Source organism: Colletotrichum scovillei, assembly GCF_011075155.1.
Source record: "Colletotrichum scovillei strain TJNH1 chromosome Unknown Contig00006, whole genome shotgun sequence".
Taxonomy (NCBI): Eukaryota; Fungi; Ascomycota; class Sordariomycetes; order Glomerellales; family Glomerellaceae; genus Colletotrichum; species Colletotrichum scovillei.
In genome coordinates, this window is record NW_023336264.1 from 5274805 (window position 1) to 5291237 (window position 16433).

General features: G+C 54.2%; 3 protein-coding genes across 3 annotated transcripts; 1 reads left to right on the forward strand and 2 right to left on the reverse strand.

Annotated features, from left to right (window-relative positions):
- Positions 1-5730: 5730 nt before the first annotated feature.
- HER10_EVM0009747 (uncharacterized protein) lies at positions 5731-8446 on the reverse strand (the record flags this gene model as incomplete). Its single annotated transcript, XM_035479223.1, has 6 exons — positions 5731-6288; positions 6568-6861; positions 6891-7613; positions 7677-7978; positions 8059-8153; positions 8247-8446. The coding sequence occupies 6 exons, from the start codon at positions 8444-8446 to the stop codon at positions 5731-5733; spliced, it is 2172 nt and encodes a 723-aa protein (XP_035333151.1).
- Positions 8447-10171: 1725 nt separating this feature from the next.
- Positions 10172-11626, forward strand: HER10_EVM0011392 (uncharacterized protein; the record flags this gene model as incomplete). The annotated part of the gene is made up of 6 exons (XM_035480825.1): positions 10172-10298; positions 10408-10542; positions 10603-10630; positions 10689-10873; positions 10949-11322; positions 11411-11626. The coding sequence occupies 6 exons, from the start codon at positions 10172-10174 to the stop codon at positions 11624-11626; spliced, it is 1065 nt and encodes a 354-aa protein (XP_035333379.1).
- An 8-nt stretch (positions 11627-11634) lies between these two features.
- Positions 11635-15693, reverse strand: HER10_EVM0008002 (glycosyl hydrolase family 31). The gene is made up of 2 exons (XM_035477540.1): positions 15409-15693; positions 11635-15301 (listed from the first exon to the last, which is right to left on the reverse strand). The coding sequence occupies exons 1-2, from the start codon at positions 15491-15493 to the stop codon at positions 12450-12452; spliced, it is 2937 nt and encodes a 978-aa protein (XP_035332952.1). The 5' UTR covers positions 15494-15693; the 3' UTR covers positions 11635-12449.
- Between the last annotated feature and the right edge of the window lie 740 nt (positions 15694-16433).

Consider the following 16433-nt stretch of genomic DNA (forward strand, 5'->3'; position numbering starts at 1 on the left):
CTTTGGTAGGCAATGGCAGCAAAGAAATGGGTACTGCTTCAGTCCCCGACACTCCGACTCCCCAGTCTCTCTCGGTCATTTTTAGAGAAACAGGGACTTGTAGAGTAAAACTGGATCTCTGTTTCCCCTCTGGCATTGGAGGGCGAGAGGGGCCCCCGGGGGTGGTGTTTGAGCTCAATGAAGTATAGAGGGACGGGGTGGGAACCAAGAATTTGACGACAGCGACGGTTCTAAGAATTGTCTCCAGAATTCTATCTGCACGTCCGAGCTCTGTTCACGTTGACCAGTGGTGGCGCTTGTGAATCGCTGCTTCGACCCGCGGCGCCACGTCGGTGCCCAGAGAAAAAGAATGGGGTCGACGCGCGATGATCTTGCTTGGGGGGCTTGCTCGTCATTAACATTTAAAAATTGGGTCTCCATTTTTAGCTGGACGTGGGCCTTGGACCTGGATGTTGGGGCCATCAATCTGGCCCATCTGGCTTTGGCAATGGCATTTCTTGGTGGTTGAATCTCTTCCCTTGGTGTTTGCTGCTCAAAGCATATACTGGAACTGTAGTTAACTTGTAGAAATCCTCGAATTGTGAACCAAGTTAGGTAAGTGAAAAAGTACCTTGGTTACGTACTTTACGATAGCTGAAGAAGGAGCTGTTCATGTTTTTGAGTGACATTTTCTCGGAGTGGGAGCTTGGGCAAGCTGCACCAGTGGAGGGTGGCAGTGGCAGCGAATGCGACAGCGATATGCCGGCTGGCACTGGGCTCAAAACCGGGTCCGTGCTATCTGACAGGAGAGCCGCTGCAGGGAACATTCAACTCGTGAACCTGGAAACCTTGGAATCTCGAGCGCCTACTTCACTGGGATGTAGCTGTTTTCCACGGATAGGAAGCTTTCGTCCCCCTATGCACACCTCGCTTTTGTTCTTCTTCTCTCCGTGGTGGTGAGGACGGATACAGGTGGTTTCCAATGGCTGGGGAAAGGTTCAGTCCAGAGATTGAAGTCGTCTACCCGGAGCTTTGAATTACCTTCCTGCCTTCTCAACGACCACACCCACTCGCTTCCTGCCGTATCGTGGTAAGCATTGCAGACGGAAGGCACATAGGGGGGAGGGAGGGACCCTGAATATCCTCTCCGTCAAGTTGATTACTCGGAAGCACCGCAGTGGGCGATAAGGCCATGGCTGGTTTTCTCGCTGCAACATTGCAATTAACTTTGAATTGCAGAGCCCCGTTGCCTTTCCACTTCTCTCTCGACCGAAACTTTGTGTTTTGCAGCACGGCAACTACTGCACTGCACTGCATTGTAAGATGGTCACTGTTGTGCACTGCAAGCTGTGGATAAAGTAGTCAGCATCACTCATTGATCGATTTGTCGCACTACCAAGGTCTTGGCTTTCCTCTGTTCACATCACGCCCCTTGCGCCGAATATTCGTCGCCGGTCCGCGGCAGCTCTAAACTGAATGGCGGCTAGCGTCTACATCGTCGTCGTTTACACATTGTCCTCATCGTCATATGCCCCATAGACATCCATCACCGCACATGCGCGCATGGAGAAGATGATGCGAATCGGATTCCCTATTGAGAAGTGCCTACCACACATCATCGGAACCAACAATGGATCACTTTCGAGCTTCACATTGTCTCCGACTCTCCGTTCGAATGGCAGATGACTGGTACTGGGGAGAATCTGGAGACTACAGCTGCGCATCCATTTGGTAGGTATACTGGAGCACAATGATCTGGGAGACCCCCACTGGGTCAAACCCACGATCGCCCGTCATCGCGATCCTTTTGGTGCCTTTCCACTGCGGTATTGCCTGTCCATCCGCACGCCTCATCCCTGGCCCGGGTGGTGGCCTTCGTCTGAGACACCGAGACGCAGTCGCATAGTGAGGCTCTCCGCTGCGTCGCAACGAACCGACGCCACCAACCGACTGAACCGTCTCGCCCGATCCCGCGAACAGACGGTCGCAGATCACACACGCTGCCGCCCGAATCGCCATGTTATGCCGGCATACCTTCACGCCAGGGGAGGGGCATGAAGACGGGCGCGCGGGTAAAACACCAGCACATACGCACATGGCCGCCACTTTTCGCGCACGGCATCACTTGGTGCACTTTACTGCCGTCCGAATACCACCAACTGCCTTAAGTAAGGTGTTTAGCAGCATCAAGTTTGCAAGCCACCCTCAACAGAAATAGCGTCCGATGGCTGTAATGCGTGCCTGTCGCCAATGCCCAATCTACTGTGGAAAGGGCCGAAGAGGCCAAAGGCCATTGTGTCACCAGTGCCAGCACCAGCCAGTGACGACAGATGCTCTCAGCACCTTCTCTTAGGCCCTTAGCACACCTGCCCTCCCTCGAGGTTGTGCAAGATACTTGGCACTAACTGGGACGACGGTGACTTACAGAAGCCCGAAGCGCGGGAGAACAACTGCCAGTGGTAGACAAGAGACCAAGGCTGGGCCAGACTGGTATTGATACGAGGGACTACCGCAAATCCATTCCACGAGCGGAAGCCATGGCAGAACCGGCGTGTCTTGGCGGCAGTAAGAACACCCTCTGAATGCTCTGAAGTTTGCCCTGATCTGATTTTGCCGTGTGTCTGCAGCGGCTAATCAGCGGATGGCTCACTCGATCTTTTGATGCAAAAAGTGGCCGTCACCCGCCCTTGTCACATCGCGACGCATGCAAATCAACCAACCAACCCATCTCGGATTCCGGACTGCATAATTCGTCTGCCAATGAAAGGGGTTCTCTATGCCTCAGTTCCTTCAGCTGGGTGGGCCGTGAAGGGCCCCTTCCTCCCAATTTTGAGCTTCCAGTGTCGGATCCTTCCTCGTGTCGGGTCACCTCCAACAAAACACGCACCTTCCTTCTCATTCAAATTGCGGTTTGTGCCTATGGACCGAAGGTCGGGTGCAGGTGCGACCTGCGTGGGTGCTCTTTCCTCTTGCTGCGGTGGACCCCCACTCTCTTGGTCTCTCAACATGGATCCACCCGCCACGGCTGACGTCACACGGCGTCTTTCCTGGACCTTCCATGTTCCGCCTTCGACGACGGCAAAACGGGTCCTCCTCGCCCGTTTTTCCCCCTGCCAAGACTCCAGGACCCGGCCGCTGAGCCCCTAACCCTCAGCTCGGCCCACCGTCCCCCGAATCTTTCGAGGCTCACTGTTTCCAACGCCCGATGCCGTCACTGTCCGACGTCGCTGGATTTGGCCCACGACCGACAGTCTGCCGAATCTTCAGACACGGAGCCCAACCTCGTTCACCTCCAATTGCCAATTGTCCATGGTATCGCTGCATCCATGATCCCCCCCTCATCTGCAATGTCCTGGAATCCAGAACGTCCAGAAGAGTTTTCAGAATTTCTGCTCTCTCCCCGAATCGTTAAGTCGGTCTGGACTCTCGACTCCAAACTGAGCTCCCAAATCTCCGCAGGGTCATCTTGTCAAGCTTCCTACAGGCTATGGAGTACTTCGTACACTCTAATCAGCAGGTGAAAGTCAGTCGGTCGGGTTCATTGACGATACCACAGAGTCATGGATCACTCGCAAATGGAGCAAGAGAGAGATGACTGCAGCCACAGCAGAACATCAGACAATTGCAAGGGTAGCTCACCAACCACTCAGACTCCAGGACGCCAATGTCGCTGGCCGCAATTCACAGGCTGCCGTCGGAACTTGAGGCGTTTCACCACTGACCAGACTCATGTAGCCGTACCGACACCACAGGCTACGAATATCTCATAGTCTCACAGTCTCACCACCACGATTTGACGCTTTGAGACATGCCTTATCTCGCCTCAACACCATCACGGCGATAACGCCTTCTAGCGTCCTTGGAATTCCGACCCTCCTGAAAATCTCTCTTTTCCCACGTCTCTAGCTGCCTTAGTGCCAAAAGGGTTCCGACGCAGTGCGACACACAGCACACAACACACCAGCCCGAAATGATCACCAAGTCACTCTCCGGCTTGCCCTCTTGAGACTTCCGCCTGTCCGTTTTCTCTCATGCTTGCCCTGAAGCCCGTTTGCCACCACCGCCATTGCCCATTCCAGTGGTAGCGGACGGTACATCGCTCGCCGCTGAAAGAGTGCTGGATGCAGGTACCACGCACCCTACTCACCCCATAATGGCTGCAGCCACCGAAAAAGTTTTCTCCAAATCGATGGTGTTGGGCTCCCAAAATAGCTACACGACTCTTTCGTTGTCAGTTAGCACTTGGCAGTGACAGTCGCAAAGAAAATCAGGCTCTTCGTCAGGATGCCGCAGTTCATCGCGACTCTCCAGTGGCTGTGTCAGTAGCAACCCGAATCAATAGGACCTCAAGAACCATTCCAGAAATTCTAGGCCGGTCGGAAAACTCGATCGGCGTCGAATGATCGAAGTTGTCTAGCACTCCAGTTGGTCCACCGTCAAACCACGCGTCTAGAAACTTGCCAGCATGTCGTCATGCTCTGCCGCACACCAGCGAACCATACAGAGGCTGCGATGGCTGGCGCGTTGCTCACGCTCAGATTCGACATTCAAGCTTTCGGTCCCCGAGCTCGTCTGCACGCATCTCCCGAATAGCAATCCTACGCCCGCAAATTCCCTTCCCATCGAAGTGGTGATCGGCATCAGTCCGGGAGGACAACTCAGAGCAAGCAGATCCCTTGACCCACGATTCTCCGACTGGGAAAAAGAGTGACAAGCATCGCCAACCGCCACAATTCGTGTCCGCTTTTTCTCGTAGCGATCTCAGCGAGCCCTTGACCTCCACGACCCCGTACCCTTGATTGCGAAGCCGCTTGAACCAGGCGCAATAATATTGAGAAGTGCCAGACCGCTCCTTGGCCCTGCTAATTGCTCAACGTTCTAGACGAATCAACACGCCATCCGCTGCCCGTGCTATCGCTCGCGACCGCCCATATCAAGCCAGAATTAATCCAACATCCCTTGCCGACGACGTGCCCTGACCTTGCGCTTCAGGGCTCCCTTCCGGGGACCAGCAGCCGCCCGCCTAGCGCATATGGGAGCAAACGCACGCCAGCCCACCGGTCTATGGAGTACCGGAGCGGAGGACAGCCGCCGCGAGTCCGCGACGCGACAGCGACGTTTCTTCACATGCAAGGCTCCTGGCGCGAAACACCCTGAACCCCCCTAATTCTCAACGACGTGCGACCACCATGCCTGTGCCCCGTGCGGCGATTACGGGAATGAAAAAGAGAGGATCCAATGAAGAGAGTTTGCTTTATCTCTCGACAAGACCGCTAATGCGAATCATATTGGCTTGTCTCGGGTCCATGCCGTCCATGCTTTGGCTTTTGCTTTTCTTCTGCCATGCAATTTGGTTAGAGGAGACGACACTTTGCCATACTTTCTCGTATATCAAACCCTACCCCTGAGTTGCTGCATAATTCATAGCGAATGGGGCGTCGCAACTCCTGCAACGCGACCACCCACTTGCAAGCTCAAAGTTTGTTGTGGCTGGAGTGGGCTACGAGATGAAAGTAGCTTACAGAGAAGTCGATACACCGTACTTTTATTATCCTCAAGTTGGATCTTATAGAACATAGTTCAGATTCGGCGATAATTACGTACAGCTTATGTTCATACTTTCAAATACTGTCAAGAATAGTTTCAATGTACAGGGAAGTCATATTTCATAAGAAACTAGAAGTTCTCGTCGCCTTTTGACGTGTGGCATGCGTCACGACAGATTGGCTGCAAATTTTGGACGATGCTGTGTCAAAGGATGTCAACAACCTTCACCCATTGAACCGACACCGGCCCCTTGAGTACATACTCTTCAGCCGGATGAGCCTCGAAGTAACTCGCACCCGCACGTGAAGCAGCGCCACCAGACGTCATGATGCTGTCCTGCTCCGGTCTCACGCGATTATACAGCGTCGAAGCAACTTCTACTAGGACCACGTTATCGGCGCCCTCGGAGGGGTTCAGGTAGGATGTGATATCCACCACAACGTCAGGCGAGCTGTTCACGTCGAGAATGATTCTCTCGTCGTTGACCCAGAGCGTCATTGCGTCTATGATGGCACCCAGGTGAAGATGAGCTCCTAAGCGCTGTGCCGCGGTAGATGAGGATGGGGTTCGGAAGGTGGTTTCGTAGGTTGCTGTACCGCTTGTGTTGCTCAGGTTCACGGGGTCTAGATCTTTCCAGGGCGCTAGCGGGCTGTTGGGGAACCGGTAAGGTGTGACGGCGGTTTCCATGCAGAGGGAGTTGTTGCTGCCGCGCCAGTCGTTTACTGTGATGTTCCATACGTCGAGAGTTGTTGCTTCTGGGAGCTGAGAGGTGGTGAAAGTTAAGATTTGGCCGGTGGCGAGGGTTAGTGTTGTGGTCCCGAGGCCGAGGTGTGCTGTGACGCGGTTATTGCTGGCCGTGGCATTTGTGTTGGGATCTTGGAATGTGGTGTAAAGAAGGGCTTCGAGGGGGCCAGAGGTTGACGTTATGTGAGTGCTTGGCGGACGAGGCAGGAAAGACGTGTTGTGTTCATCGTCCGAGAATGAGGTCTGATTCGAGAAGACGAGGATGGCAGTCTGGTTCGCGGCGAGCGTCATCGGGACAACGACGTTGTTCTCCTCGACAGTGTATTGTAAAAGTGGTGATGCCGAGCCCGTCCAGGCGTCGAGGACGTGCGGTGACCTGCCCTCCATATCGAGAATGCTGACGTTCGTGGTCGTGGAGGTTTCCCCGTCGTTATATAAGAACACGACCTCTGCATCATCTGTGCTTCGCGAGAAGGAGTACCACTTCTCGACCTCACCTCCTTCCAGAAACAAGACCCGAGGTTGGATGTTGAGAGCAGCAAGCGCAGCTGGTACCTCCTCCGCGGACTTGAGCACCATCACGCTCTCCATCTCAAGAACCCCTTCATAATCTCAGGAACTGAAGCGGCTCCATCGACACCAACGCTCTGGAAATCCGCGCTCCCAATAACGAAAATGGGCAGCCCTGCTTCGGCGAATGTTCTCGTCTGCATCGCCATCTCCAGCGTCAACTTTGTCTGGTTGGCAAAGATGAGAGCTTTATACGCAGGTCCATCCGGCGCGAGGATACCCTTCTCGTTGACGGCGGCGTGCTGGGAGGAGAAGCTTGCAGGACCGAGGTAGTCGTACGTGAAGCCCATCTTCTCAAGGTTGTCGCTCTCATAGACCACCTTGTCGAACGGTGCCGCATACTGATAGAACGCGAGATCAACCCTCGCGGTACCAACTTGACTGATAAACTGGTTCCTCGCAACATATGCCATCGCATCAGCCATGAACCCATCACTGGTATCGTTGTCACCTTTACCGCCGACGTGTTGACTGCTCCCCCTCCACGCCGGCATCCGCGGCCCCCACATGTCGGTGAACGTGTACGCGAAGACGGTATACCCAGGCCATGTCGTCTGCGCGTAAGTGCCAGAGTACGCGTACCCATGCAGGACGTTCATGCTTATCCCGCCCGCGAGACCGCGGCGGACAATACGGAGCAGGTCCGCGATGGTCTGGGTGTAGCCTGCGCCGTTGACGGCGCCGGCTTCAGAGGAGACGACGGGGTTGCGGGCCATGTGTGCTGGGCCGGAGAGGTGGCGGTACAGGGAAGGGGATTCGTCGAAGCCTAGGGACTCGCCTTCGGGAGCGTCGACGAGAGGGATTGAGTCGAGCATGTTTAGGGGCAGGTTGTAGGCTGGCTGGTTGGAGTATTTTAGTCCCCGTTTGTGAGCCCATTCTGAGGTTGTAAGGATGTAGTCTTCGTATCCGGCTTGGAGGGTGAGGCGGTAGTCGTCGTTGCAGCGGGAGACTAGGGTGCTGTTGTCCTGCGAGAGGAAGGATTCGCCGTAGGGGAGGTTCTGTGCCGCCCAGTAATTGTCAAGTTGGATGAGGAAGGGGAGGCAGGGTGTGATGTCGTAGCCCCTTTGTGCGCGGAAGGCGTCGGCGAAGTTGTGCGTCCACCAGAGGGCTGTAACCGTTTCCATGCTGTCTTCCCATGCTAGTGAAGGTTGAGAAGTTAGTCACAGATTGTAAAGATGGCGTGGAGGTTGTGTCTTGTCAGTCAAATGTTATACATACCATACTTCCCAACGCGGACGAGGAGCTCTCTGTCCTGCTCTTCAGGGATCATATACTCGTCAAAGAAGCCCGTCAGCTTCTTCGCCCCCGCGGCGCTGAAGTGGTCGGTGACCCAGGACCCATTCTGCACCCACGTTGCTGCGTCAGGTGCGCCGTCGATGGACCGCTGATTAGTGTAGCGTGTGTACCAAGCCATTAAGCGCCATGTGCTTTGTGAGTCTTTGGGGCTCATCCATGAGATGGATCTCGTGGCTGGGTCGACTAAGGTGGTGATGTCGATGACGCGGCCGAGGTTGATGGCAGTGGATGAGGCATTTGATACTGATGTTTCTTCGACAGCTAAGACAAAAGAGAGGTTCTGCTGGCCGAATTCTTCGCAGGGGTGCATGAAGAAGTGGAGGGAGGGGCTCGCGGGTTGAGTTGAAAGGGGAAGGGTCCCGTTGAAGACGTGTCCAGGGGCGACTGTGATGTTGACGTATGCCTAACAAATTGGTGTCAGTCATTTCCGATTCCCGTATATCATGAAAATCACCCGAGAGAGGCAAAGATGCAAGTCACGAGATTCGAGATACGAAGCTGAAAAGTCAACACTCACCAACTCCAAGGCCAGCCCAACACTCTCCGGCTCAGAAGGCACGCCCTGCCCCTGATTCGCGCCAATCGCAAAGTCAAACAGGAGGTCATTTTCTGCGGCGGCCTGCATAGCCGCACGGAAGATGTTTCGAGAAGCGTTCGTGCCGTAGCCGTAAGTGGACCAGTTTGCTGATGGCGCACGGAACTGGTAGTATGGTAAGAACTCGAGGCCACCGGCGCCGACAGAGGCTATCTCGGCCACATCGCGGGTGACAGCTTCGATGTCAACTTCGGCATCGGGGAGCCTTATGTATGATGAGATGTTAGTGCCGAGGACTACAAGGGGGGCTGGGTTGGGTAGAGTAAATCTCACCAGTATCTGAACTTTGGGCGATAGGTGTTTGGAGGAGAGACGAAGTTGTCGAGGCTGTGAGCTTCAGAAATTGTAGCTAATGACGCTGTGAGCGTGGCGAGGGATCGTAGACCACGCATGATATCTCTTTGGTGGAACTGAGTCCGTGAGAGCGTCGAGATACTTGTTCTGCTGCAAGGTCGAAGGAGCTCCAGCTCCCTTTTAAGATGGGCGTCGTTGACTGAATACGCGGGTCTTGGATCGTGTCGTTGCCCTCATCGGAAGGACTCCTCCAATAGGGCTAGACTAGTCATTATAGAACATATTCAGTGTCTGTGGGACGTTCTTCACGAGATGGATCTACAGTTGTGCGTGAAGTCTCGCAAGAAAATTACCCCAGACTTCTTTCCAAGACCTTGTACCGCGGCATCATCAAGATTGGGTGTAAACGAGATCGAAGTCATGGCGGTCTATACGCGTATAACATAGGGACTTTGTCGAGGTAGCTTGGGCAATACCAGGAAGAGAAGACTTCGTGTGAGTCTCAAGGCTTGGATTCCGCGGGTGAGGACCTTAGGCGGCGGTGAAAATTGCCCAATCATGCAACCAATCTGCCAGCACTGCGAGTAGAGTTGCAGCGCATCGTCACTATCTATGCCGGAATCGTTTAAATGTGCGTACTTTCTCCATACTGCATGCTTGAAGTGACCACTTCCCCAGAAAGATGATACCCGTCGTCATGATGTAGACCGAGACTATCCCTGCAAGGGCCGGCGATGCAGCGGTGATGCGGGGCATACGAATGCGAAGACGCGGGTTCGCAGTCCCGGGGACGGCGGGATCCGAACGCGCGCCTTCTGGATCTCTTCCACTGAAAGGTAATCATCGGCACTTCTTAGACGATTGTCCTATCTAAGCTTCATTGCATCCTTACTCATAAGTTTCTACTTGGCTCTCGAGAGAGATGGAAGAGCAGGCAGCCGTCGTTCATCTAGTGGGGAACAGGGTTTGAGAGGGGTAAATGAGGGACAGAGCTGCTGGTGTCAGTGTGCTTATTATTTACCCAGAGTAAGGTACGCTTAAGTAAGTACATAGTCAGTTTCAACTTCATCCGTCTTCCATCACCGTTGTGCTTGTGAGTTACTTTGAACCTTTTGCGACAAGCCTTCCTCTCGCAACATCAGTATCATGGACAGGGTCGTTGCCGTCGTTCAAAAGAACCGACAACTCGTTGTGGAAAACGTCGGCCTACCGAGGCTCCAACCTCACCAAGTCTACGTCAGCGTCGAGTGGGCAGCATTCAATCCCACAGATAGTATGTCATGCAAGCTATGCCACTCAAACTCCGCGGCTCGCACCCCGCAACTCATTCATCCCGGACTCCAGCTTTGTGTTTGGCTCCTAGCTTACTCATTCCACACCAGGGCTTGCGTTTGACGTTGATGCATTCGGAGATGGCGCTGTCCTAGGCTGTGACTTTGTCGGCACTGTCACGCAAACTCACCCAAATGTGAGCAGGTTGCAAGTTGGTGATAGAATCGCCGCGTTAGTTTGGGGTGGTAAGTTTCGCCAGGGCTCTCACAGACTGTGCGTCACTGACCTTGGACTTGCACTTATAGGGGAGATGAAGGGTCTTGGGGCCTACTCGTAGGTGTTCGTTCATGTTCGTTTAAGTAGGTTTGCTCACAATCTCCGAACTGCACAGATCCTATTGCATCGCCGACGAGCGCATCTCGTTCAAGGTTCCGAACACCGTCGAGGGCCCCGAGGCCAGCGCCGTTCCACTTGCCGCAAACACTGCGTACCTGGCACTATTTTCCGAAGATTGCCTCGGCCTCTCGCGAGATGTATCTACCACTAAGCCTCCTGTGCTGATCTGGGGCGGAAGTTGTAAGTTTTGAGATGACCGGACACAGCATTCCTCAATAAACAAGATTGAGGCTACTGATAACGTTCCAAACATAGCCGTCGTCGGATACTTTGCCATCCAACTAGCAAAACTTCACGGCTACCCGGTAGCCACCACCTGCAGCCCCCGCAACTTCGACTACGTCAAGAATGCCGGGGCTACCTATGTCTTTGACTACAATGACGCTGATGTAGTAGATAAACTCCAGACTGCAGTACCGACGCTATCACACGTCTTCGACACCATCGGTAACGCAAGCTCCTCGGCGACGGCAGCCGCTGCTCTAAGCGGCAGACCTGGAGTTCTCTGTACAGTCCGTCCGGGCAAGGCAAACACCGAGGAGGTACCAAGCAACACCAAAGTGACTGATGTCTTTGTCTTCACTGCGTTTCCGACGGCGCATACCTACCGAGGACTGGTACACTGGCCTGTACGTCTTTCCCGTTCTCCCTCTTTCCTGCTCGGCTTCCATAAGATCTCACCAACCCGTGTGAGTCGCTTACACATCGTGTACATAGGTCTCTATGCCGAATCATCTGCTTAGTGATGAGCTGTACGAGCGCCTCCCAGGTCTACTTGAGAGCAACGCCCTCAAACCGCCTTCGGTGAAGTTGCTCGGAAGATTGAGCCCTCAGTCAGTCAATGAAGCAATGCAATTGAATCGTGAAGGGAAAATATCCGCAGAGAAGCTATGCTTTGATATCTCTTCTGCTTTCGGTGAGCAGAGCGTGTAAGTTAGTCGGAATCCGAACGCAGATAGCCCCAGACAATGAGTCGATGGTCGGATTACCTATGGAGTAAGAGTCAGCTAGGCGAGCAACACGCTCTCATTCTAGAGGGTTGACCTCAATCTTCGGCGCATTGAGCGAGCCCTTCCCAGCGCAGAAACAAAGTCGTCGTCCAGGACAAGATGGTTGTAGGCTGTAGCCACTACCCCTGAACATCTCGCCATGCAGAGATCCACCAGGGAAATCAAGTCCATCGCAAGCGAGCGAGGCTGTGTTCTCGGTTGAAGCTTAACAGGCCCCCCGGACAAGGTGGGTTCCAGAGCCAGAACTCACGCCATCGTGGATTGTTTCCAGGCGGAAGTTGGGGGCGGAGGGGAGCGGAAAATCTTGGGAATGAGGCTCCACGAAGTCTATCCACTGCAGCGGAGGAGCCCCGACGGATGTTGCACCGTTCCACCCCCAAGCCACCGCCCCAGTTCTAGATTAACTAACCGAGATCGCATGGAGTCACGAAGGGGCAAGGAGGATATGCTCAAGTGAAGCAATCTTTATGAACGTGTTCGTCAATTCTCTCTAATGGAGCGCTCTAATGACTTGTTAAGCCTCTCAATCATCAGCCCTTGTGGCGATCTGTGGAGCTCACTGTCTCTATTCTTAGTGTGCTTCGCCGCTCAGGCGTCTCCGTCGTCTTCCCGTCTCCTGACCGTCGAGTTCTGCCGTTCAGGACATCTCAGGCGAAAGATCCAACGACGAAGCACGTGACAGGTGTTGCACCAACTCAAGCATGTCTCCTCATCCTCGGACGGTGAATTCGTATCCTTGGACAGTCCTAAGCCAACGCGATGCTGAAGTCCTCTCCAACACGGGCAGCAACTCTGCCTACAACTGCGTAGGCGGCGCAGCCCTTCTCGGCAGCGTGGTACTGAACAGGGACAGTCCAGCTCTTGCCCTCTGATGTGACAGTAACCTCCTTCTTGTTGAGCTGGTTGGTAGCGCCGACAACAATGATCTTGTCGACGTAGACCTCCTTCATGGCCTTGAGCCAGGAACCCTCCTTGACGGACTTGGAGTCACGGCCCTCGGCATCAGAGGATGCAATGGTCTTGCCGTCAAGCTTGAACTTGCGGTAGATGTACTGACCCTTCTCGAAGTCGAAAGAGTCTCCGTCATCGACATACAGCTCACCCTCGGCCTGACCGTCTTTGCCAACGCTGATGACGAGGGTGTAGTCGTCGAAGCGCATGAGCTTAGCCGAACGGCGGGGGCGGTCACGGCGAGGGAAGATATGGCCACCACGCATCAGAAGCGCGATCTGGTCAAGGGCGACGTCCCTGGTGAGATACTGGCCCTTCTTGGTGGAGAGCTTCTCGTAGGTAAAGTAGTCGTAGTACACTTCGTCATCAGGGATATAGATGTCGACAGACTCCTTGTCCTTCTCAACAACGGGCTTGTGGAGAAGACCAGTCGATCCGACGAAAAGCTGATCGTCAATGGCGAAGCCAGACTCCTCCGTGGGGTTCGTCCAGAACATGGGGCGAACAATCGGGCTTCCGTCGCGATGGGCGTGGAAGAAGGCTGTGTACCACGAAGGCATCAAGCTGTAGCGAAGGCGGATGGCGGCAGTGAGGATGCCTCTGAACGGTTCCGCAAGCATGTAAGGCTCGCGGCGACGGGCATCAATGTGAGCGTGGCCACGGAAGAAGGGGTAGAAAGCTCCGCCCTGGTACCAGCGTGCCATCAGCTCAGGCTCGGGGTTACCGAAAAAGCCTCCAACATCGGCGCCAGCAAAGGGGAATCCGGAAATGCCCTGGTTCAGAATCATGGGAACGGCAGCGCCCAGGTGCTCCCACGACGCCTGGTTGTCTCCTGTCCACATGGCACCAAGACGCTGAGAGCCAGCGTAGAAGGAGCGGGTAAGGACGAAAGGTCTACGGAGCTCGCCCTTCTTGCGAGTGAGAAGAGCCTCAAAGGTAGCGTTGTGGAAGGTCATGCCGTTGATGTTGTGCACATCACGGTGCTCCCAGTTTCCGTAGTGAATGTTGTCCTTGGGCATGGTAACCTCAGGTCCATTAAACACAGAGGGCTCGTTCATGTCGTTCCAGATGAAGGTGTTCTCCATGGTGCCCTTGAAAGCGGAGTAGTCGAAGAGGCCACTCCACCACTCGACAGCCTTGGGGTTGAAGCAATCAACCCAGTGAGAAGAACCAGGCCAGCACCAACCTTCGAAAGTCTTGCCCTCCTTGTTCAAGACGGCTAGGCCCTTGGCGTTCATTTGCTCGGTGATATCGTACTTCCCCTCGTTCTTAATATGGGGATCAATGATAACCACAAGGTTTCTGCCGTGCTCATCAAGAGCCTTGCCCATGCCAATAGGGTCCTTGAACATGTCGGCGTCCCAGGTGAAGTACTTCTTGCCATCGGTGTACTCAATATCGAGCCAAATAACGTCGTAGGGAATCTTGAACTTATCAAACTTGCGGTCAACGTCCTTGACATCATCATCGGAGATGTAGTTCCAGCGGCACTGGTGGTAGCCGAGAGAGAACTCCTGGGGCATGGCGGTGGTACCGGTGAGCTCGCCGTAGGTCTTGGAGATGTCTTTGGGGGTCGGGCCCAGGAAGATGAAGACGTCGAGAATGCCGGCCTCTGAGATCCAGTGGGTCTTCGTGTTAGTCTTGGAGCCAACGCCAAGAGCCAAGGGGTTGGATGAGCCCTTCTCCTTGGTGATATCGATCCAAGTCTCAGCGCCGTTGAGCCAGAAGACACCGACAGTGGAGTCCTTACGGTGCGCCTGCATGAGAGGAATCGCTCCGTAAAGAGTCATGGGGCTGTCGAGAACGTACTCGAAGACATCGGAGTTGTAAAGTCTGTAGGGCTCAGAGTACTTGCCATCGCCGCCACGGGTCTCCTTCAGAGACAGAGGACCAGCATGCTCAGGGATACCGAAAACGTGCTCGTATCCGACGAATGAGATGTCGAGGGCAACACTCTCGGGACCACGGGGTTTGGAGTCGGTGTTGCCGCCAAAAGTCTCGTCCCACCAGGTGCTCTCGTCCTCCTGCTTGACTTCGTTGGTTTCAGCCTTCTCAGCGTTCTCTTCGCCTTCTTTCTTTTCCTCGGCGGGCTTGTCGACCTTGGGGCGCCAGTGCTCCATATTGAGCAGACCGCGATCGTTGAGCTTGATGTGGGAAGATCCATCACGCTTGAAGTCGACACTGAAGGGCGAGAACTTGATGACAGCCTCAAACTTGGAGGAAGGGCCGTACTGAATGGTGATCTGGTCCTTATCCTGGTAGGCGACCTTGGCCTCCTTGTCGAGGCTCAAGCCACCAACAATGACGTGCTTCTCGGCTTCGTTGTAGCGCTCCTTACGGACAGGGCTGTTGTTTCGCAGCTCGATTTCTCCCTTCTGGCGCTTCTCTTCGTCGACGGTTACGCGAGCAGTACCTGATTCGAGGAAGGAGACGGTGATTGGGAGGCGGACGGTTTCCTGGGCAGCGTTGATGGTCTTGAGGATTACAGCCTGGAGTTGGCCGTCTTTGAGGGAGGCAGAGTCGGGAAGGATATTGTAGGGAGCGGCCCAGGTCGAGGACTGGGAGACGGCGTGATCGGCATACTCGCGATTGCGCTTGCAGAAGCCAGATTGGTCGCACTTCTTGAAGTCATGTTCCTTAACCATGACTGCGATTGCCTTGTCAGTATCACTAGGTCAAGTATTGGGAAGCAAGCAGCGTGAATTCAACACAAGTGAGGTTAAAGGAAGGTCATTGCGTCACGGGAGTCCTTACCTGCGGGCTGGATCATGCAGCTAAGTGCCGCCAGTAGACCAAAGAAGGTCGTCCATTTGTAGGACGACTTGCCGATGGTCCCCATGGCGGAGGGGTGTGGCGATTGGGTGTTCGTCCGAAAGGATTGAATGAAGTGCGAGGAGGAATTTTGGAATCAAGAAGCGAACATGGGAATGAGAGCAGAAAGAAGGCGATTCTTCTTTGTGGTGCTCTCGCGTCGCGCGTTTGTGGTGGTTTTTGGTACACTTTGAATCGGGTTGGGTGGGAGGAATTGGTGACGTTTGGGTGGAAGGTACTTGTGAAGGTGAGACGCCGCCTGAGTTCAACAGCTGTCCCCTTGACTAGCTCCACTTTAGGCTTAGCGCGGGTCGCTTGCTGCGGGAGACAGGGGCCTATCGAAGAAGACATGTTTAATCTGATATTCGAAAACGGATAGGTGAATAGACCTTACTGACCGAATATTTACCCCGCCATGGGAGTAGACAACTTCCAGACCACATGCGGATGGCAATGTTAGTAGGTTCTCGGTCATCTTCTATGAGGAAAGGCTGATGGTGCCTTCTATCTATGAACGTGCGATATATGCGCCTACACGATGCTTTTGGGCAATGTCATACCCCTGCGATGGATGATATGGTCAGGCACGCTTAAGGGCGAGACGTCAATGGTCTATGAGGGCCTTCCTGATGTTGTCTGAGATCGTAAGCTTCTTGAGGGTTGATATCACGTTATTTCTTCACTTCGTGACTGCTACATATGCTCGTTCTTCGGGATCTGTTCCATGCTGGCCTGGGCGGTGGTTGTGGAATGGGTGGATCCAGCAGAGCCGGGTTGGCTCGGTCGTTCACCATCTCATGATCCGCATCACCATCGCAAGAACGTCTGATGCGATTCCGAGAACAAGTGCCGGACAAAATTGCCGGATATGGCGGCACAAGGCGGACATCTCGGAAAGGCTTGTTTGATCATTTTCATGAGCTATCATTCGAAAGAATCAAAGTAGCCTGCAAGTTGCTTGATTGAGA